Genomic DNA, 24,668 nt, shown 5'->3' on the forward strand with positions numbered 1-24,668 from the left:
ACTGGGGTGATGTGTGAGCTGCGGGGGGCATTGGCTAGGAGTCTGGCTGCAGCATTCTGTACTAGCTGTAAGGGGCGCAGAACCTTATCTGTAGATCCGATAAACAGGGCGTTGCAGTAGTCTAGACGGGAGGATACAAATGCATGAACCAGGGCAGGTAGGCCTTCAGCTGGGATAAGGTGTTTGATTTTCGCTATATTTCTTAGATGGAAGAAGGAAGAGTTGACGATAGCTGATATCTGCTGTTTGAGTTTTAGATTTCCATCCAGGATCACCCCAAGGTTTCGCACAGAGTCTTTATACTGTACAGTATCTCCCCCAATTGCTAGTATGAGGTGGTGAGCGTTTTGAACTTTATCCATCATGTGTGGACCACCTACCACCAACACCTCTGTTTTGTCAGAGTTCAGCCTCAGCCAGCTGGTGTTCATCCAATTTTGTAAATCCACTAGACACGCATTTATGGATGCTGATGGGTCTTGGGTGCCAGGCTTGAAGGACAGATACAGTTGTGTGTCATCTGCATAACAATGGTATCCTAGGCCATAGTTCTGGATTATTTTGCCCAGTGGGAGCATGTAGACTGCAAAGAGTAATGGTGATAGTACAGAACCCTGTGGAACTCCATAGGGAAGCGGCACTGGATTAGAGTAGTGTGTGCCCAGACATACTTGCTGTGTCCTGCCAGATAGGAAGGTCTGAAACCAGCTAAGAACAGTACCCCTTAGGCCACAGTAATTCTTCAGTCGCTGGATTAGTATTTCATGATCCACAGTATCAAATGCTGCAGACAAGTCAAGAAGAATCAGAATTGAGCAATCACCCTTGTCCCTTGCAGTAAGTAGGTAGTAGTAGCAGTAAGCAGCAAAAGTAACCATCTAGTGGCCATTTACTCTGCTGTATACATCAAACATAAGAGAAGTAGTAAAGGAAAAGACAGCTCTTTATATGAGGAGTTTAGCACAAGGGTACTAAGATACTTTTGTGGTACAAAATAAGATAGCAGGTGAACAGGTAGCATCATAAAGAGTACCTGTGTAGTCAAAGTCAGGGTCTAAACTGCTAGCCTAAACTCATTACCCCATCATACATTTATATTCATTGTACATTTCCAGTACATCTGTAAGTTATTATTTGATGCTATATTGCCATTTACATGACTCTATAATACTGGTATCATGGAGAATTATATAAGTAAAAATAATATGTTGTAATCCGTGTTGTCATCCTAAGAAGCAGTGCATTACATTGCGGGATTTCAGGCTGTACTATGATAGGACAGCTATCATTTTCCATTCCCTGTAACCATCTTCACAGCTGTTAAATGTGTATGGGAAGCAAAGATGGTTACCAGAGAAACCTGATAAATAGTTTCATGGTGTGATTCCACATCCAGGTGTTGCTATATTCCCTAGGAAGCAAGGACGTTCTATTATGTCAGGTGTGGAAAGAGGAAATGGTCCATTGTTTGATTTCTCAGATAAACCTGTTTATGAGGAGCACATAGGTGGGCGTTTCCTGAACCACTGATTTTAGTTGCACATAAAATTCCCATACTGGACTATGACAGTCAAATTAGCTTCACTGGGAACTGTAAGTACATCTCATCTGGCCAAAGGTTTTACATGGCTGCTGCTCTTGATTACATCCATATCTTACAAGCCCTCTGATGGTGCACATGAACAATGGTCCATATGTTTACTTATTTATGCCAAAAGTGATCTGTAAAGGCATTTTTATTTGTTATACAGTTCCACAAACATGCTAATCTGCTCTGAACCAGAATAAGGAAACAATGCTAGCCAATGAAAGCATGGAATGGTTTATACTTGCTTGCACGGCTTTCACCTCCTGTGTGAGAGGAGCTTTTCATGTTAGAAGAATTCTCTCCTCTATATCGAATGCTTATAACGATTTATCCAATTTATTACACCTTAAAGTGGAATGAAACCCAGCATTTCTTCTTTGCTCTAATAGATTATTTACAGCATATTATATACAACCAGCATTTTTTTTACTAGAACAGCATTCAAAGGGTTACACACAGGACTTAGAAGTTCCCTGCCAGCAAAGCTGGACACATCTGAAGTGCAGATAATGATATCTTGTATTTAATTGTATCAAGTGAGGAATGTAAATAAACACTTCTCTGACACTGCAGGCTCTGCTGAACAAAGTCAGACAACCAGAAAGCATTTCTGCTTACATTAGAACATGAATAAAGCAGTTAAAAATAAAATGCAAAGTCAGCTCTCAGAGAAAAAAAAAGTGTACTTTGGGAACGTATAATTTCTGAATGAATAATAATACTTATGCACAAAAGCAAATATGATAACCATATGGCATATAAAAAGTAGGAAAACATGTTTTTATTGAATATTATGTCAGGGTTTATACCACTTTAAGAACATTATGTAGACCACAAATGAAGGGACCTTGGGCAGAGAGAAATTAAAAATGTATCTAATATACCCTACGTATAATTCCCCCCCCCCCCCAAAAAAAAAAAAAGTATCTACAAATATAGATATTTAGAAGGACCTGTGCTATATAAAACTCAAAAACATACATACAACAAAATATAAAATCCATGCAACCCCTGGGGAACACGTGCAGCCATCTTTGTGCAGTAATTTAAACTGCTTTTCAAGGTCCAAAAGGACCTAATTTTAATGTGTAGCAATTAAAACTGTTGACTTATATATGTTTGTTGTTAGGCGACAAAGCACAGAGATTATATAGATACATTTATTTTATTTTATTTCTTTTTTTTTTTTTTTGTAAAGCAGTACTCACCACCAGTGTCTTTAATTTTCTGCTTGTAGTTTTGGAGAGGCAAGACATCTAGGAAAGTGATTCCGGACTGCTCCAGAATACTGACCTCCACCACAAGGCGGCCCACCAATTGCTGTGGCCGGACGCTGATCACATGCTCATACATTCCAAGACGTCTCTGAAGCAGTTCCTCATACATCAGCAGGAATGTCGCTTTATTCTTTCCAGGAATGACCGCTGATGCATTGAAGGTTTCCATTTCAATTTCCCTGCAAATAAACACGTACATTTCATGTACTGTGGAGAATAGATATAAAGAAACAAATAAAATGTGAAGGAAAACCCAGTATTGCCCATGACTGCTTGGACCCTGCAATTAATATGAGGTGTACCATCCAGTTAAGTTATGGATCCCCAGAACCACAGGATTTTACGTGATGATTCAGTAAACTAAAGGAAGCTTAAGGGCTGGAACCCTCTAGAGCGATTTTGTGAGTGTTTAGGGAGCGAATCAAACCGCTTGTGATTTCCCTAAATACTCAGCTAATGTTAATGGATGGGCCAAATTCCACTGAAGCGGTTGCGATTACCAAAATCGCAAACGCAGGACATGCAGCATTTTTGAGCGTTAGTGATTAGCGATAACGTTTTGTAGTGGGTTCCAGGCCACAGAGGTGTTCACTGAAAATACTGCAACGTAGTGATAGCTTCTTCAGACGCGTACGAGAGATAACGGCGTTGGAGACTTGGGCGCAGGATAGAGCCGGTATATGGCCGATTCTGCTGCCGCACAAGTTCCTGGCCATGTTAAATACTATTCCCCCTCCAGGCCGCCATGGATGGTGAGGAATGAAATAATTCGGCTTCCAGCAATTGCTGGAGGCTGAATTATTGTGTTTTAAAAGTAACTTCAGCTCCGTCTTCTGTGCGCCGCTATAGCCATAATTCCTATTACGGCCTATTGTGGAGCGGCTGCGCCCAAGTCTCCTGCGCTGGATTAACAGTGTTGGCTTCAGATGGTTATTGCCTAAAATCACTTTCCCTTACATTAACCACTATCATAATCTGCAGTGTTTTGTATAGGACTTTCAGGATGGGTCACCATAACTTTAGTGGGTATCCATGTGGCTATTCCCTCAAGCTTTACCACATAAAGCATTCCAAAGACATACAGAGCTGTAGATGTGCTATAAACCAGCAGCTTTTGAGGCATTCCTGAATCACAAGGACAATAGGTAAGATGATTCTGCGATTAACTTTTGCTTTAAAGTTAACAAGAGAGATTTAAAAGTAAAAGTTTTATATATTCCTGGGGCATCCTCCAGCCCCATCCGCACGGATCGATCCCACGTCGCTGTCCTCAGCCTGCTCCAGCTCCGATGCAGGGTCCCATAAGTTCGCCAGTCGACACAAGCGCAGTGTACTCCCTTTGTCTCTCTCCAGCGGAGAATAGTACTGCGCAGGTGCAGTAGCTCCTAGCCGCTGGAGACGGAGAGAGTGCACTGTGCATGCTCCAACATGTCCGAAGTTACGGGACCCTGCATCGGAGCTGGAGAAGGCTGAGAATGGCAGTGTGGGAGCGATCAGTGCGGATGGGGCTGGAGGATGCCCCAGGTATGTATAAAACGTTTACTTTTAATTCTCTCTTGTTTACTTTAAAGGGACACTGTAGGGGGGTCGGGAGCATCGGTGAGTGGCTGCGTGGGCACAGGATGTCTGCGGGGGACCGTTAGAAGCCCCGGGTAAGTTCAACTCAATTCCCCCGACCCCCTACAGCATCCCTTTAAGAATACGGAACATATGAATAGAAAAAGCTAGATAAGGGGTGGTTCACACTGCAAGAACTTTTTAACCACCAGTGATTTGAAAAACTCTTGCTGCTAATACAATGCTATGGAGGATTTTTATAAAATCACATCACTCCAGTGAGAACACGCACACAGCATTACATTGGAGAGCTCATTTAAAATCACAAGCGCTCAGAAAAAGATCTTGCAGACTTTAGTATTAGCTAAAGGTGTGGATGGTCAGGCAGATTCAATAACCTCTTCCAAATTCTGGTCTTCTCTTCATCAAAGCACATCTTTATTAGTCTCCCACCTGTCAGCGCTTTATAGCTAATGGGGGCACTATGCCACTATCCTAGGATGTTACGTTACTGCAGGAGGTATCGGAGATAATGTTGTGAGATTACCGTAGTCTCATGAGATCAGGCCAGACTGCCCAGTGAGATGTATTACTTCAGAGCTGACGATTTCATGTAAAATAGCCTGTGTAGCCCTTCAGTGTATCTGACTGTTTTGGCATCGACATTTCACACAGGATAACCCAGTCATGTATGGTTTCCCTATTTTTATCCTCCATGTTTGCAAAGTGTTTTCATTAAAAGTGGACATACAGAAATTTTAAAAAGTATGAAAGCTGTGACTGCTGATCTAAAGGTGGCCATACACTGGTCGATATCCCAGTAGATAGATCCATCTCTGACCTGATCTGAGAGAGGATCTATATGCTCGATTGCCTCCTCACACTGCGACTGCACACAGATTTTCAATCGTTGTCAGCATGCAATCTTTGAAAAATCTATGTGCCTGCTGGGTCCCATTCCCCCTGTAGTTCTCACCTCTGGCCCTGGTCTCTGCTTCTCCCCAGTGACTGCTCCGTCTTCTTCACTTCCATGTCCCTGGAGTGCACATAGGATGTAATGCATGGGACAGACACTAGGGGCACGATGACCACTATCGGTCCCTAGTGTCTATCCCCGTGTCTATTGCAACCTCTACCATTCATCTCTTATGGGGTACAAATTCTGAAAGGTGGCATAAAACACTACCTATAGTAAAAAATATTTGCAACTTTATCAGGATATACAACCTCTATCATTCGTCCACCTCACATGAACCTTCCAACCTTTCTGGCTAACACTTACCTACCCTATCCTGTGCCTAAAACTACCCTTCACCCATCCCGTGCCCAACACTAACCTACCCTATCCTGTGCCTAAAACTACCCTTCACCCATCCCATGTCTAACACTAAACTACCCTATCCTGTGCCTAAAACTACCCATCACCCATCCCGTGCCTAACACTAACCTACCCTATCCTATGCCTAAAACTACCCTTCACCCATCCCGTGCCTAACACTAACCTACCTTATCCTGTGCCTAAAACTACCCTTCACCCATCCCATGTCTAACACTAAACTACCCTATCCTGTGCCTAAAACTACCCTTCACCCATCCCGTGCCTAACACTAACCTACCCTATCCTGTGCCTAAAACTACCCTTCACCCATCCCGTGCCTAACACTAACCTACCCTATCCTGTGCCTAAAACTACCCTTCACCCATCCCATGCCTAACACTAAACTACCCTATCCTGTGCCTAAAACTATCCTCCATCCATCCCGTGCCTAACACTAACCTACCCTATCCTGTGCCTAAAACTATCCTCCACCCATCCTCTGCCTAACACTAACCTACCCTATCCTCTGCCTAACACTAACTCCCTCTCTCCTCTGCCTAACACTAATCCTTTATTCCCTCTGCCTAAAGGTGGCCATATGTCAAGCGACTTGACGGCCGATCGACCATCCAATTCGATTATGAAAATCGGTGCCGCCAAGTGCATGCCCGACCGGCAATGCAAGCAATGTTGGGATGAAAAGTGGTCGCATTCTCAATTGTGCATGCAGAAAAACATGTTTTTTCTGTCCTATGCCTTGACAGAGGGGACCCCAAGGGTCCCGAAATGATAGTCGGCCATTTGGTCATATCTTTATTGCACGTGTGTGTAATGAGACAATAAACTAGCTGCTTTGTTCCTGAACACTATTGTGCGGATTCCTCCTTTCTGATACAAAACTGAAGAAGACACCAGGAAGAATCAGTGACCGTCTGGGACAAGGATTCCACAGGAGAACTCGAAGAGTGTATGGCCTGCTTAAGTCTAAAAAAACAAACAAACAACAAAACCCAGTTGCCTGGCTGCCACATACTGATTTTGTCGGGCTTCGGTAGACTCATGCACCTGCTACAAGTATGATGCTAATGCAGGTACAGGTTGGCAGCATGAAGCTGCAGCATCTGCTCTGCACACTTGTTCTGCCTCACTGAGGGAGGGTTTACACTTGCATGCGTGGGAAATGCACAATTTGTTGTTTTTTTTACTCACGTTCCTGTGTGAAAAGTTGCCAGCATTCTTCCACAGTAGCTTATTTTAAACATACAGATAACGTGTGCGGTGTGATGGGAAATGCTGCAGGCTTTCATTTTTTTCCCACGTGCAAGAATTCACATTAGCTGTTAGTGAGCCCATTGATTCCCATTGGCTGCCTATTCTTATGTGAATCCGCAAGTGAAGTGCCTAAGTAAACCCTGCCTGAGTACTACAAGCAGAGGATCAGTGCAACAAACAGGAAGCAGCATTCACTAAAACAAGGTCAGCAATGGCAGCTATCAATCTTTTTTTTCTGGAGCATGGTGCACATTATAGAGCTTACCAGGGAAAAATGCAGATTAAATACTGAACAATACAGATTAAAGGACCACCATCATGAAAAATTATAAAATTTAAAAATGCATGTGTGTGCATACAGTATGTACAGTATAAAATGTATATTTGTTCCTGCATTAAATGCACTAAAAATGTATTTTTTCCTTTGTCACTGTTCCCTACAATAGGTTGTAATAATCTGACAGGTTTTGGACTAGTCAATCTTCTCACGGGGAATCCTTGGGGTTTTCTTTATTTTCAAAAGCACTTCCAGAATGGCAATTGCTCAGTCCAACTGCCAAAATAGTGTGCAAAGGTATAGAGAAGCTGACTGGGATAATTGTGTAGATCCTTTCCAGGAAGTGCTTTTGTAAAGAATAAAGTATATACAGAGAATCCCCCATGCTGTTAGGTATAGTTGGATGGGCCATCCACTACAGGGTGGCACATATGAAACTGCTGCCTGCCACGCACCATACGGCAGATGCCAAACAGCATTCTCCTGGGCCTGTACCCTTTCCTGCTGTGTGTGCGTGCGTGCGTGTGTGTGTGTGGTCTCCGGCTTTATTGCAGCCTGCGTCGCCGGCATGGATAGAGTACACTATTCAATATCAGTCAAGATTTACATCAGTTTAATATCAATTGCCCTGCTTCTGCTAGCGTTTTGCTTCTGATGGGAGCCCCTTGATGTAGTCACCCGTCCAGGCAAGTGAAGCTCTGTGACTGGGTCAACAAAGGAGAAAACTGCTGCTCATGAACAATATAAATGATGAGTAAATCACAATCTATTGGCTTTAAAGCGGATCCGAGATGAAAAACTAACTATAACAAGTAATTTGTCTATATATCTTATCTAAAGCTTAGATAGTTTACACAGGAAATCTAGCTGCAAACAGCTTCAACAGTTTTTGATTATTTATTCCTGTGATACAATGAGGGCAGCCATGTTCTGTTTGTCACATTACACACAGGCAAAACTGCTGTGCATCTCCAGCCCTCAGCCTGTGAAAACTTCACTCCTCACTCCTCCCCTCTGCCTCTGAAATCTCTTGTTAGTAACCTCCACCTCCTGCCCAGACTGAGCTCCCATAAGCCCTTGCTATATGGGACTGAGTGCCAACGCACTCTGAAAAAGCTGTAGGCGAAGCTTGTTTAGTTTATAGGGAATAGAGTATTAAAACAAAACAAAAAAAGTATTTGGCTTGAGGAATTCCCTATAATCTATATGAAACAAACACAGTTATGCAATAAGTAAGAGTTTATCTCTGATCCACTTTAAGGTAAAATGTTAAATACACTTGAATACTTTCTTTTTTTAATAGAATTCCTTTCAAGTAGAAAAGTTGTACCTGAATTTCAAAGAAAATGCCACAATATTCTTAAAGGAATACTGTAGGCAGGTCGGGGGAAAATGAGTTGAACTTACCCGGGGCTTCTAATGGTCCCCCACAGACATCCTGTGCCCACGCAGCCACTCACCAATGCTCCCGCCCCGCCTCCGGTTCACTTCCGGAATTTCAGACTTTAAAGTCTGAAAACCACTGCGCCTGCGTTGCGGTGTCCTTGCTCCCACTGACGTCACCAGGAGTGTATAGCACAAGCCCAGTATGGTCTGTGTCTGCGCAGTACACTCCTGGTGACATCAGCGGGAGCGAGGACACGGCAACGCAGGCGCAGTGGTTTTCAGACTTTAGAGTCTGAAATTCCGGAAGTAAAACGGAGGCGGGGCCGGAGCATCGGTGAGTGGATGCGCGGGCACAGGACGTCTGCGGGGGACCATTAAAAGTCCTGGGTAAGTTCAACTAATTTTCCTAGTATTCCTTTAATTATTTTCTGCATTTAAGCAATTATTTGAAATTTAGCTGCCAGATTTCAGCATTACTGCTGAATTATTAAAGTTAACAGATATTCTTCACAGTGCTACTTACCCCCATTCACGAGCAATTTTGTCATAGTCTTGTATGTTGTCTCCGGTCTTCCTCCATGTTACCTCGCTATGATACGTCCTGCCTCCGATAATCCTGCAATTCATAAACTGCCATTAGTCTCATTTATAGAGCAGCAATTACAAAATGAACGGTTTATCAGTTTTGTCTAAAGCCCAATCTACACGATACGATTCTTTATACGATTCTATTTACGATCCGGTTAAATCCAACATGTCCGATCAGGATTCGATTCGATTCAATTCGATTTGCCATTGCAAAACAATGTCAAATCGAATTGAATCGAATCGAATCCTGATCGGACATGTTGGATTTAATCGGATCGTAAATAGAATCGTAATCGAATCGTATAAAGAATCGTATCGTGTAGATTAGGCTTTAGATGCTACAAAGTTAAAGAAACACTCTGAGCACAATGGGCTTGATTCACAAACCGGTGCTAACTGTTAGCATGGGTGTGCTAAACAGTTAGCACTCGCTAGCCGCTCGTGGAACATTTGCGTGTGATAACGCAGTCTTTTACGTGCGATCAGTGCCCGATTGTGCGCAAAAGTCCGCGTTATGGCGTGCAAATGTTTGCATGCGCAAAAGTCTGCGAGCGGCACTTCACGTGCTAACTGTTTAGCACGCCCGTGCTAACAGTTACCACCGGTTTGTGGATCAAGCCCTATGTGTTCCAAATCCTGTGTAGCCAAAGCGTGTGTAAAAATTCTCTATTGTAAAAAAAAATAAAATCATTTCAGCCATTTCATTTATTTTCTGCTGCAAGGACATCAAATCTGCAGGCTGAAGATTTCAAATAAAGCTGTGTCATGATGTTTCATCAGGCAACTCAAAGAGCCTGCTACTAACTTCTTCACCTGGACTGATTCAAGTAATGTAGGTAGATATTCAAAACTCGTTCAAACGACTTATGCCTGCATGATATCAGCCGGGCCTGTTTCCACTGCACGCAGATTGGATGAAGAATGGATGCAGAAAAACTGACTCCAATGAATGCCTATGGGAAAATCTGCATCAGAAAAATCGCGTTTAGTGGAAACAGGCCCATAGGCTTTCATTGGAGTCAGGTTTTCTGCATCCATTCTGGATCCAATCTGCGTGTAGTGGAAACAGGCCCTTAGGCATTCCTTGGAGTCAGTTTTTCTGCATCCATTCTACATCCAATCTGCATGTAGTGGAAACAGGCCCTAACAGTCGTGTGAGTTGATCCGATGCTTGGAATGGGCATACCACATGTTATTAGTCACTCAACTAATCGTTTGCCACGCATACACACACCCAAATAGTAGACCAAGTTTGGATGATAGTTGGGCGTAATAGTTGCACGTTTGTATGAGCCATTAGCTGCAGAAGCCATTGTCTACCGCACAATGGTAATTCTTTGATGCTCAGTGCTTGTATACACTGACTTCTTATTACATACGTTAAAACAGTTCAGTGTAAATGTTTTGCTTTTTTATTATTGATTTGTAGATAGCTGTTATTTTCAATACCATCCACATACAAAAATTAAATAAATGTGGTAGTTCACATTGGAGTGTTGAATTTGGTGAATGTGGCATATTACGGTAACCTATAAAATATTAGTATACAATGAGCGATAGTCACTAAATGGTAGTAAAATTACCATATGCACACAACTTTGCGGTATTTACACAACCATTATAGCATCAGTTAATGCAGTCGTTGCTAGTGTAATGCACATTATAGTAGTGTAATGCGCATTATACTAGCAATGAATGTCTAAATAATTCAAGAGAAGTGTTGTAATGTGCATTATACTAGAAATGTGCTGTAATATGTATGAACAGAGGTGCTCACACGCTTTATGGACCTGAACCAGTTTTATATGCTCCTGTACTGCCTGATGAAGCTGGACTGTTGACCGCGAAACGCGTTGTGATTTTATGGAGCTGTAAATAAATTGTATATTTTTTACTCTGCATTTGAGTATATGTCCACTACCAGAGGGAGGTAAGTCCACCTCGACTTCCCTCTTTTTATCATTTTTAGAACATTGTTTTACTCTGCTTGGCGCCTCTGTTTGTACATATTACAGCACGATTAAGTCCACCCCTGGTGCAGGGGTTCTTTCCCCATTTTCCTATCTACAGAGAGCGACTTTTATACCTGAGTGGGGTCAGGTACGAATACTCCCCACCTGCCTGTCAAGTGGTTACCTGATGGTAACCCACCTTTGTGAGTATAAGAACCTTTGACATTACATTATATATTGAGCTTACCAGACAATATTGCACTATTGGGCTCTTGGTGTCCTCTGTTTTGTTTTTACAAGTACATTATACTAGAAATGCAAGCCTAGGTAATGTGAATTGTGTTCTGTTCACAACACGCAGAGTTGTTTTTACTGGCATTTAGCATCTGCATTCCTTTTCAAGCACAGTACTAAGGAGTTGGAGTAGTGGGCAAGCTGAACAGACCACAGACAGTTAGCCTGCAAGAATCAACTGATGTCACTCTGTACATGAATTAAAACTTTTTCTATCTTAAGATTCTATAACGAGTGTAATCACCTTTAGGGCTCGTTTGCATATAGCTCGCTTTTATGCGCGCTTATGGAAACACGATCGCAGGGACAGCAGACAGTGTATATATGCTGCGCAATATGTTAGCGCTTTATAAATGCAATAAATAAATAAATACTGAACTTTCTGCTGATTCCATTCATGCACGGTGATTCAGCATTTGCAGCATTTCGGGGTGCTTCAGCCTGCGATCATACTCAGTAATGAATGGGATCGCAAGGTGCCCCCGCCCGCGCGCCGGGAGTGACGCGCAGAGCCACGTGGCTCTATAATGGAAACAAGACCTTAGTGTGCATCCTTCAGTCTGTCTGCAGTTTCTATTATATTTCCAGAGAGAGTGTAATCTTCTCAGTGGCTGATTATTTTCTTGTAGTCTTGAATCAGGATGATACCATTTATTGGCTAACTTAAATGAAAAAGAGTAAGATTTCGGCTAATAAGCCTTCTTCACACTCATTTCCTACATACTAACATCATGTTGGAACATGCAGCTTATATATGTTACGGCCAGAACCCGAAGTTTGGCCACTTCTAGTTCTGGCCGGCCACTTCGGGTTCTGGCCGGCCAATGCGCGAAGTGGCCGCTGCGCTGCGGCCAATGTTAGAAATGGATTGATTCCTCTGAGGTTAATGTATCTTCTGGCCGCAGCGCAGCGGCCAAACGTATAACAACTTCGTTAATTTATTGCAATTCAGCCGGCGGCAATGTAACAATTCAAGCCGCCGGCTTTTTTTTCTGCCTCTCTCTCTCCTCTTATGGGCAGCCGGCGGGGACATGCGTGTCCCCGAGAGTCGTTCGCGGCGCCAGGGCAGCAGAGCGGGGAGGCTGCAGACATCGCTTCTGCCAGCACCCGCTCTGCAAGAACGGCAGGATAACCCTGCCGCGACGAACGACTCCGGGGGGACACGCGTGTCCCCGCCGGCTGCCCATAGAAGAGCGAGAGAGGCGGGGGGGGGGGGAGAAGGAGAGAGAGGCAGAGAAAAAGCCGGCGGCTTGAATTGTTACATTGCCGCCGGCTGAATTGCAATAAATTAACGAAGTTGTTCTACGTTTGGCCGCTGCGCTGCGGCCAGAAGATACATTAACCTCAGAGGAATCAATCCATTTCTAACATTGGCCGCAGCGCAGCGGCCACTTCGCGCATTGGCCGGCCAGAACCCGAAGTGGCCGGCCAGAACTAGAAGTGGCCAATCTTCGGGTTCTGGCCGTAACATATACATTGAACATCTAGGAGATGCAGAATTTTTTTTGCAATTCCTGTCAGAATACATGAATAGAGTCTGAAGAAGGCTTATTAACTAAAAGTTTACTCTTTTTCTCTTAAAGAGGAACTCCAGTGAAAATAATGTAATACAAAACTTCTTCATTTTTACAATAATTATGTATCAATTATTTAGTTAGTTTTTGCCCATTGTAAAATCTTTCCTCTCCCTGATTTACATTCTGACATTTATCACATGGTTACATTTTTACTGCCGGCAGGTGATGTCACTGGAAGTAGCTGCTGCTTGCTTTTTTGCAGTTGGAAACAGCTGTAAACAGCTATTTCCCACAATGCAACAAGGGTCACAGACAGGAAACTGCCAGGACCATGGTCCTCACAGTTTCCTGTGGGAGGGGTTTCACCACAATATCAGTAGAGATGGCCCGAACCGTTCGCCGGCGAACTTCCGTGGTTCGCGATCGCGGGGAACCGCGAACTTTTGCAGAAGTTCGATTCGTCCCCATAGTGTATCATTAGGGTCAACTTTGACCCTCTACATCACAGTCAGCAGGCACATTGTAGCCAATCAGGCTTTTTTTTGTGTGGCCCACTTGCCCTGTCAGTCAGTCGCAGCTGTCCTTTGGCACCTTAATTCCTACTGTGCCACTGCCAAGCCCAGCACATTCAGTGACTACCTGTGTGTGTGACAGGCAAGCACATTTGTAATCCCAGTCACTGCACCTGTTCACTGTTCAGTGCACCTACCTACCTATACCTACGTGAGCGCACACATTGTTAATACCACCAGTCATTGCGCCTGCCATTGCAGTCCGTGTGTGTGTGTGACAGGCAGCTGTACATTTGTAATCCCAATCACTGCACCTGTTCACTGTTCAGTGCACCTACCTACCTATGCCTACATGAGCGCAGGCATTGTTAATACCACCAGTCATTGCACCTGTTCAGGGTACCTGTGTGTGTGGGTGACAGGCAGCTGCACATTTGTAATACCAGTCACTGCAACCTGTTCACTGCACCTGTGTAACCACACATTGGTGTACCACAATGTACGGTTACACAGGTGCAGTGAACAGGTATGCAGTATACCTGTTCACTGCACCTGTGTAACCGTACATTGTATTAGTCAAGTCAGTGCATACCTTTCACTTCATCCCCCCTAATATGGACAAAACAAAAGGCAGAGCCAGAGGCAGGCCACCTAGCAGGTCTGTTCGAGGTTGCGCAGCTCGCGCTGTCGTGATTTCATGCGACCCTCGACCAAAGTACAGTGTTCAGAAGTTAGCACGTGCCATCAACCCCCAATATTGTCATGACGTAGTTGACTTTTTAACACAGAACACCTCATCTTTCTCAGCTTCCGCACGGAAGCATGACATATCTTCTTCCTCCTCCTCCTCCTCCTGCATTTGTTCACGGTACCTGTGTGTGTGACAGCTGCACATTTGTAATACCAATCACTGCATACCCACCTGTTCAGTGCACCTACCTACCTACCTACGTGAGAGCACGCAGTGTCACTGCACCTGTTGACGGTACCTGTGTGTGTGACGGCTGCACTTTTGTAATACCAAACACTGCATACCCACCTGTTTAGTGCACCTAACTACCTACGTGAGCGCATGCAGTGTTATATACCACCAGTCACTGCACCTGTTCACGGTACCTGTGTGTGTGACAGCTGCACATTGTATTGATACCAGTCACTGCATACCTGTTCACTGCACCTGTGTGACTGCACATTGTATTATTCAAGTCAGTGCATACCTTTCACTTCATCCCCCCCAATATGGGCAAAACAGGCATGAGGCAGAGGCAGGCTACCCAGCAGGTCTGTTCAAGGTCGTGCTGTTGTGATTTCGTGCGGCCCTGGACCAAAGTACAGTGTTCAGAAGGCGAGTGCCATCAACCCCCAAGATTGTCAGGACGTAGTTGACTATTTAACACAGAACACCTCATCTTCCTCAGCGTGACATATCTTCCTCCTCCTGCTCTGATTCGGGCACCCCACTTAACACTCAGTCGGCCACCACCATCAAAGTGCCATCACCCCAGGGCTCAGCGGTGGTGACATTCTTTTGTGTGTCTGCCTCAGATGAGAACAATGCCATCTATACGCTCTGCCACCAAAAATTGAGCAGTGGAAAGATCAAGACCCGTGTAGGGACAACTACCTTACAAAGGCACATGATTACAAAGCAAAAACTGCAATGAGATGACCACCTGAGGAAAAGCAGCACACAAAAGCAAAGCCACACACCGCAGTGGAAGATACTAGGCCGCAATATTTTCTCAAAAAAGGCGATACCTAAACTGTATCGGGATGTTGAAAGGCAAGTGGTGACATCTCTGGCACACAGAATTGGGTCAAGGGTCCATATGACCACGGATGCCTGGTCTGCAAAGCACGCTCAGGCCTGCCCGAAGACTAAGTCAGTCCCCACACACAGCATCTCTGCCTGCACGCCGTGTGACTGCCTGCCCCAAGACTAAGTCGGTCCCCACACAGAATCTCTGCCTGCAGGCCGCTTGACTGCCTTCTCCGCCACCACCAACTGGGTCCAGGACCCGAGGCGGATTCCTGAATTTTTAAGGTCGCTGCTAGCAGTGGCCGCTATAATAATTTTTCTGGTGTGTGTACATGACGGCCTAATTTTTCTGGCTGCACTGCACCTGCAACAACAAAACAAAAGGCATGTACATGTGTCAATTCCCCTTTGTGATCGTTACCTTGCCGTGGTGAAGTGGCTTGCGTATCACAATGAAGCAATGACCGACGGCTATATGAGTGTCTCAGGAGGGGGGGGGGGCACACCCAAGATAATAAGGTCATTGCTGCATTGTGGACAGACCAAATTCGATCAGCTGGACTGTCACTGTTCTGTCATTGAGCTACCACAGCCCGGTGACCATATGGGCTTGAAATCCGCCATGGCCTGCACTCTGGCCATGGTGCGCACCAGTCCAGCACGTTGTTACTACACAAACAGCTGTTTGCTGTGCGCTACACAGTGAGTTTGGTGTGTCAGTGTGAAGCAGTACACTAATTAAACTACCTGATTGATGTATACACATGCAAGATGTTTTAAAGCACTTTAGGCATGCAATTTAGCATGCAATGTGATTTCTGCCCTTAAAACGCTGCTTTGCGTCAAATCCAGATTTTTCCCCGGGACTTTTGTCGTCTATCCCACTCATCCATGCAAAAACTCAGATGTTAGACCCCTGGAAACATCTTTTCCATCACTTTTGTGGCCAGCATAAATGTTTCTAGTTTTCAAAGTTCGCCTCCCCATTGAAGTCTATTACGGTTCGCGGAAGTTCGCGAGTTCGCGAACGTTTGCGGAGGTTCGCGAACCTAAAATCGGAGGTTCGGGCCATCTCTAAATATCAGCCATACAGAGCCCCAGGTTGATCCATTTGTGAAAATGAATAGATTTCTCATGTAAAAAGAGAGTATCAGCTACTGATTGGGATGAAGTTCAATTCTTGGTCACGGTTTCTCTTTAAAAGTATAACCGAGGCAGTTTTTACAGTGAAAAAAAAAATGGACACAGAGACATGTTCCCATCTGAAGAACATATCTCTTTGTGCCCTCAGTTCCACTGTCAGCCCAGAACCCCCCTCCCCCCCAACCCCCAAATCTGCCAAAAAGCAGCTTGTCAGCAGACAAATGGGGAAGGGGCTTCCCTTGCAGGAGAGGAATTCCTGCGTAATGCCCCTTCCCCACCCTTCACTGGCTCTCCTCTGTCTGTTTCCCATCCCTTCCACCACTCGGTGCTCTGGGAGGAGAGCACAGAGCTGCATTTCCAGCATAGTGACCCCAAATGTCACAGAGCCAAAAAGGCTAAAATACAGCACATAGGAGCGGTGGGAAGAGGTGGTAATGGATGCCACCCTTCTGATCAGGTAGTAATTTTTTTTTTTTATTTACTTTTTTGAATGGCTCAGGTTCTCTTTAAAGGAAACCTGTAATGTCCCCCACCAAAAAAAGTTTAAAGGAATACTATCGATACCCAAGTGTTCTAAAATGACAATGTACAAATAATGTCTAAGTAGCTGTGTAAACATTTTCCTACTTTTCATGTTAAATATCAGAGGCAAAAGCTGTAATTTATTGAGGGTAGGATTTAGCTATATTGGGACAAATCAATTGCAGAAGGGGTGTCTGCTTCAATGCACAGCCAGAGTTGCATATCAGACTACAGAAAGCAAATATCAAACATATCAAACTCTGAAAGCAAAAACAGTATGAAAAGCTGTGACAATTAGCTACATTTCCTCTGCTCTCTTCAGACAGGTCAGTCAGAAACACAGGACACAGAAGCTGCAGCTATTGGGAGCTCTCTCTCTGTCACACACAGAGCTACACATAGATTTAACTGATCAAGTGTGAGGGGAATTTCCCCTCTCCTCATGGCTCAGTCTGCCGTCAGTTTTGGCGTCAGTAAAGTTTGAAAGTATTTTGATAAGAGTAAACAAAGAAGTTGCTACTAAAATGTATACACCAGTACTTAGCAGCACTTCCCAAACAATTCCTGTGTCAATTGAAAAAAATATGTGAATCGATAGTATTCCTTTAACTTACCTGGGTCTTCAGACTCCCTGTGTCTGTGCCGTCTCTGAACAATCCTCCGGTCCCATTGCAGCTCAGTTTCCTTACCGCAAGTTGGTGGCCACTGCGCGTGCACGGCCCTGGCTGCACGCAAACTTGCTCGTGTTACCTTCACCTGCGCAGAATGGTCCCGGGGACAGGAGTATGAACAAACTGAGCAACAGTGGGGGACACAAGGAGGCTGCAGGGGGCTGACAGAAGCCCCAGGTAAGTGAAATTCTTTTTTTTTTTTGGGGGGGGGGGGGCATTACAGGTTTCCTTTAAGTTAGCCAATAAATGGTATTATCTTGATTCAAGACTTCTAGATTTTACAGATAGCTAGCACAGTGCAACACTCTACTGATTATTTTCGTGCTGCTACTTACATTGTGAAGTTGGAAACAAATGCTGCGGCTGGGATCTGCATCTGGAACACAACATCTTTGGCCTCAGCTGCTCGATTCACCATGGTACATGACACAGCAGTGAAAGCATAGCGGGATATAATGGTCGATTTCACAGTGTATTCAGACACCAGGGGCTTGATATTCTGTCAATAAGAGATTATATTTTATGTCATATTCCCATAACTTCTCAGCAAAGCACTGAAAGGAATTCCTCTCAGCTCATACAAAAACAAAGTATTGTGATAACCCAAGACCAAGAGGCAGGAGAAGTGTAATCCCCGAAGGCCTAGGCCTAGCTCTGTCACTGTCCCTGACTGTCACCCATTTTTAATGAACAGAAATTACATTATTTTATATCAAGTCTCCTCATGGATAAGCAAATCCTTGATGATCAGTAGATAAGCCAACTAAACTCAAAACTGAACATTATATGCAATTTCTCCATGTGCGAATTCTTTGCGGTATGGCTGACTAGGGGTGTGGCAGGGTTGTGGCTAGAGGTGTGCCAGGTGTATGTCTTAAAGTGTCCTTCTTTCTTACCTCAAAAAGTTGGGAGGTATGCTAAAAGTAGTAGGGTAAAGGCTAAGCAGGACAGCCAGGCAATGTGCACTGTTTAAAAGAAATCAAATATGGCAGCCTCCATATCCTATTCAGTATAGGTGTGCTCTAAATAGAACTCTTGCCCAAACTTCTGTTTGTTTCATTTTGTTGAGTGTTTTTAGAAATTAGAAAACTAAGGACTGGAAAATTAAAATTCTTGTTGGACTACTAAACAGTAAAAATGTCATCTTGGAGTATTTCCCTCAACTCCTGTCCAGACAAAAAGTGAATAATAGATGAATATAGAAGCACTTACTATTCTTGAAGCAAAAGGAATCTGCCGTGGAACACGGGATCCGACCTACAGAAAAAGAAAAACATTCATTGTCTTTTATGTTTAATGTACTACTATTAAATAATACAGCAATAGTTCCCTTAACCTCTTTGTGCCACAATGCACTTAACTAGCATTCATATACAGCATAGATACAGAAATATTATCGATATTATTATGAATTGTATTTATAAAGCGCCAACATATTACGCATATTACAATCAGTATTGTGATAAATTATCTTATGACCAACTAAAAATCAACTTTGCAGATCTATCAATTGCTCTATTTCAGCCATTCATTTCTGGCTGGATTCATTGGCTGGACAGTGTAGTGGCTGGATAGTGTACTGGTTAAGGGCTGTGCTTGTTCAATAAGCCAACACCCATTCAGTAGGAGACCTTGGGCAATACTGCTACTGCCTATAGAGTGCACACTAGTGGCTGCAGCTCTGGCACTGTCCACCAGGGGAAAGGCATGATATAAGTGTTCGGTGTCAACTGAACCGAGAGCAGAACAAGTAACGGTAGCCACAACGCACGTAGTGTGAAAGGAGTGTCAAAGCCAAAAAGTAGAAACTCACCGGAAGATGGATGGGGGGAACCCAGGCAACGCAACCCGAATGATCTTCCTACTGCGGGAACATGCGTTGGCACAAAAGTTCAAACGATTGCGGTATTTTTGCGTGGGAGTTGTTGGGGGATCTTAGAGATCTGATCTGCTGTGACAGTTGCAATTGCCACTCGGCTTAAAACATTGTTCGTTTAATCATGCACACTTAAGGTGCCCATACACTCGTCAGATTGGCAGCAGATAGAGAAATGCATCTGATGATCTATCTGATGCGTTTTTAGAACATTTTTTACCAGGATAGAATTCCAATAGATTTCAGTTTGAAATCTATTGAAATTCGATCTGATGGCATTTTTTTGCCATCAGATTTCCATTAAGGCCAATGCAAACTGATAAGCAATCTCATCAGATCGACCTAAATTTTCCACCCTGCAAGTTCGATGGAAATCCATCGAAATCGATCGAAATCGGCCGTCGATCGGTCGATTGGCCAACCGATTTGCAATCGATCGATCGATCGGGATCGATCGGTCGGCCAGAAAATCGTCTGAGTGTATGGGCTGCTTTACCCACATCACAAAAATCACAGAAACAATCGCTCATCGCACAAAAAAAGAATCACTAGTTACGATAAAAAATGTGCAAAGAGTCACGCCGTAGGTACGTGCCTGAAGGCTGGATTCACACTGTGCACATTGCATAACGCACGTAATGCACGTATTATGTTTCTGAATGAAATGCAAAGGACACTGCGAGCATGATTTATTTACTTAACAGATGTATTTAATAATGAGACTCTGCTGTCATTTTGTATCTCTTGCTAAGAATCAGTAGAGTATTGTGCCAAGTTAGCCATCAGCAAAAGCAAGAAGTTTTGAATCAGGATGAATGTTTCAAAACTTTTTTTTTTACTTTTTTTCAAAAAATTAGCAACACATGCGCATGATGGGTCAGAAACTATTTTTAAGACGGAGGTAAAAGTAACGTTATTTAATTACAGGCTTTACTCATACTGTCATCTGTAGTCATTCAATCAATGGTAGCGAGTCACAGGTGACCGTATACTGCACAAGCCCAGCCTACTAACACACACAGAGCAGACCTCACACATTCTGCTTTTGGGCTCATTGAACCCTATTAAGCTGCCCTACTGCAGTATACAATGATGCTGAAAGTTTTGCTGAAAAGCAAATTCAGCGAAAAAGAAGAAACTTGTCCTGTTGAACTGCTTTGTATTGTGATCTGCAGAACTTTGGAAGGCTGGCATTCTTGGCATATATGAAATGAGGCTACAAATGGGAACGTAGCAATCACTTTACGAAACAGCACAGAACACAGATTCTCTTATTTCAGTAAGTAACATGTTTGTAAACATCTAATATACTCTAATTCCATCCACAGTGTGGGTCAGCAGTATTTTGTCAACACTATGGGCTCGATTCACAAAGCGGTGCTAACCCAGTTAGAGACTTTAGGCGTGATAACCATTGCACCACACTGGTGAAAAGCCAGTTTAGGCGTGATAATTTTAGGTGTGATAAGTTTAGGCATGCTAAGTTTAGATAAGTGTAGATAGCGTGCAAAGTCCCGCACGCAAAGCAGCACCATTAAACTCAATGCAAAGTGCACCAGACTTTGCTAGCGCAAAACTTTTGATGAGCTGTGCACTGCGGTGCTAACGCAGTTGGTGCTTAAACTTATCATGCCTAAACTTATCACACCTAAACTTATCATGCCTAAACTTATCACACCTAAACTTATCATGCCTAAACTGAGTTTAGGCGTGATAAAGGGCTTTTCACCAGCGTGCTAACTGTTAGCACCGCTTTGTGAATCAGGTCCTATATATTAGTAAGAGTGGGCAGCCACTCATGCAAGTCCAGTTTGGATTGTACTGTCCAGATAAAGACATCCTACAAGCGTCTGAGATGAACAGAAAACCAAATGGAGTGTCAACACGTGACACCATATCAACACCTTCCTTTCCAAGGTCAAACATTGGAGTGCTACTAAGATTCTCTTATGAAAACAAATACAATTTTTTTTGCGGCAATATTTCCTAGGTAGTAAATACACTTTCCATTAAATGAATTGAATGGATCAAGGAACACTCATTATGCCTGTCATCACAATCTCTACAACTGTATAAGTGGGATACCTTGATGTGAGTACAAGGACAAGCAGTTTTGGTATTTTTATCATCAATAGGTCAGCGCTCAGTAACCATACAAAGTCCCAATAATAATGCATTGAAAAACTGCCCTCCCTTTGGGTCACACTTCAAAGATTGGATCCTGCAGCACCAGCTCAGAGACCTTCACAGTGCAGTTGCCCTCCACCACACCCCAAGCAGTGGCAACTCACCCTTGTTGGCGACCTTCCGTTAGGTAAGTCTACAGCGCTTGTGGGGTCATCTGGCCGCCCCCTGCCTTAATCAATCCTCACTCTGCGTCTTCAATACAAATGGGCTCCATAGATTACATAGACCAGACCCTCCATAGCGTAAAACCGTACTTAAAATGTATTATTAAAAAGAATGCACACTTACAAACATGCGCCAAGTTAAGAGCATAGAGTTTTTCCGGGCTCTACCCCATTCTTGGGCCACTCGGTGGGCGAAGTAGCGCTGCAACCTCCAGTCCCCTCCTTGCCAGAATACCTTGTACATGCTCGTGTCAGGTAGAGATGGCCCGAACGGTTCACCGGCGAACGGTTCCAGGCGAACTTCCATGGTTCGCGATCGCGGAGAAAAGCAAACTTCGGAAGTTCGGTTCGCCCTCATAGTGCATCATGAGGGTCAACTTTGACCCTCTACATCACAGTCAGCAGGCACATTGTAGCCAATCAGGCTACACTCCCTCCTGGAGGCACTCCCCCATTATAAAAGGCAGGCAGCATCAGGCATTGGACTCACTCGTGTGCCTGCAGTAATTAGAGAAGGGATAGCTGCTGCAGACTCTCTTGTAGGCTTGTTAGCTTGCTCCTGGCTAATTCTTATTGCTAAAAAAAAAGCACCCCTCAACAGCTCTTTTGAGAGCGAATCTTGTTCTTGTGATCTATTTTTTTTTTTTGTGTGTGGCCCACTTGCATTATGTATAGCCCTGTCAGTCAGTCGCAGCTGGCCTTTGGCCCCTTGGTGGTATAATTACTACTGTGCCAGGTGCTCATTGTAATACCCATCACTGCATATACCTACTACCTGTTGTTCACTTCAGTGCACCCACCTACCTACGTGAGCCCACGCAGTGTCACTGTACCTGTCCGGTACCTGTCTGTGTGTGACAGGTGCACATTGTTATACCCATCACTGCATAAACCTACTACCTGTTGTTCACTTCAGTGCACCCACCTACCTACTTAAGCGCACGCAGTGTGATATTTAATACCACCAGTCACTGAACCTGTTCACAGTACGTGTGTGTGTGACAGGTTCACATTTGTAATACCCATCACTGCATATACCTACCTGTTGTGTTCAGTGCACCCACCTACCTACGTGAGTGCATGCAGTGTGATATACCACTCCGTGCATACCTTTTAACTGCACCCACCTGTGTAACTGCACATTGTATTAGTGAAGTCAGTGCATACATTTCAATTCATCCCTCCCCCCCCCCCCCCCCAATATGGACAAAATGGACAAAACAGGTAGCGGCAGAGGTTGAGGCAGACCCAAAGGAAGGCCACCCGGTAAGTCTGTGCGAGGTCGTGCTGATGTGATTTTGTGCGGCCCTGGACCAAAGTACAGTGCTCAGAAGAAGGCACGTCCCATCAACTCCCAAGATTGTCAGAACGTGGTTGACTATTTAACACAGAACACCTCATCTTCCGCAGCCACCAGCGCTACTACTAGCACCATGTCCGTTCCATTTGACAGTTCGTAGGAGTTATTTGGTGGGGAAATCACTAATGCACAGCCATTATTGTTACAACCAGATGAAGGCGCTAAGCAAGTTACACCACCTCATATGTCTGAGTTAGGCGACACTATGGACGTAACGTGTGAGGAGGAGGATGATAAAGTACCTGCTGTTGGCGCAGACAACGGTAGCAATCTCATTTCCGCTTTGAATTTGGGAAAGCTGACACATGTACCCTGCATGGCACATGTGCTGAATCTAGTCATTCAAAGATTTGTGTCAAAGTACCCAGGCTTAGAGGACGTCCTGAAGCAGACCAGGAAGTTGTGTGGGCATTTCAGGCGGTCTTACTCGGCCATGGCATGCTTTGCGGACATTCAGCGGAGAAACAAGTTGCCGGTTAGACGCCTGATTTACCATAGCCACGACTCGCTGGAATTCGACCCTCCTTATGTTCTCTCGCCTGCTAGAACTGGAAAAAGTCGTCACCCAGTACCTCTACAGCTACAGTAGAAGAGCACAGTCTGGGGAGATGGGGATGTTCTGACCCAACAACTGGACACTCATGCGAAATGCATGCAGGCTCATGCGGCCGTTTGAGGAGGTGACCAACCTGGTGAGTCGCAGTGAAAGCACCATCAACCTGGCCGGTTTGCTGGCTGCTATGGAGGAGACAGCAGAAGACGAACAAAGCGGAACTGCAGCAAAGGACACAGACTTCTAGGGGCTGTAAGAAGCCCCAGGCACTCCATTATTTCCCTTATGTAATCTTTAAGTTTACCGAGATTTTGTGAATATAACCCATGATAAGATAAACAAGAGTACACATACTACCAAGTCTACTACAGCTTCATACACACAGTAAGGGCTTGTTCACACTAGGGGCTTGATTCACTAAACCGTGATAACTCATAGCATGGCCACGCTAGCGTTTTTGCACGCAATCGCGGGCAAAAATTCACGATTACACGAACAATTTTGCTTGTGTTCACCTTTTATCTTGCAATAGTAAATAGGTTGGTGCTTTTTGTATGTAAATGAGACAGTTAAACTGCAGTCACATGTAGCCAGCAGTCCTTAGGAAAATGTAATAGAAACAAAACACTGTGTAAATAATCCTGATAACAAGAGTGCTCAAAAAGCAAAGCTGATCATTTTCTTTCTGTTGGGAGTTGAGTGAACTAGATTTTATGTCACACTGACATGGCTGCTGCGCATATTTAACAGTTAGGCCTGAGAAACACTGCAGAGCGCTTTTTGATCTGTCAGCGCTGCATTGGCTTTTTTTTTTAAAATGCTCCCATTGACTTACAGAAAAAACGAAATTGATTCTTCCCATGATTTTTATGCAAGCCAATGGGGGCGTTTCTTA

General features: G+C 44.1%; 1 protein-coding gene across 1 annotated transcript in view; it reads right to left on the reverse strand.

Moving 5' to 3' along the window:
* ITIH5 (inter-alpha-trypsin inhibitor heavy chain 5) overlaps positions 1–24,668 on the reverse strand; it is an 87,033-nt gene that overhangs the window by 59,596 nt on the left and 2,769 nt on the right. The window contains exons 2-5 of the mRNA XM_068276054.1: positions 18,846–18,890; positions 17,969–18,132; positions 9,199–9,291; positions 2,797–3,044 (exon numbers count right to left, since the gene is read on the reverse strand). Coding sequence (XP_068132155.1) covers positions 2,797–3,044; positions 9,199–9,291; positions 17,969–18,132; positions 18,846–18,890 — 550 coding nt within the window. The remainder of the gene's footprint in view (positions 1–2,796; positions 3,045–9,198; positions 9,292–17,968; positions 18,133–18,845; positions 18,891–24,668) is intronic.

Source organism: Hyperolius riggenbachi, chromosome 3 (genome assembly GCF_040937935.1).
Source record: "Hyperolius riggenbachi isolate aHypRig1 chromosome 3, aHypRig1.pri, whole genome shotgun sequence".
NCBI classification, from domain to species: Eukaryota; Metazoa; Chordata; class Amphibia; order Anura; family Hyperoliidae; genus Hyperolius; species Hyperolius riggenbachi.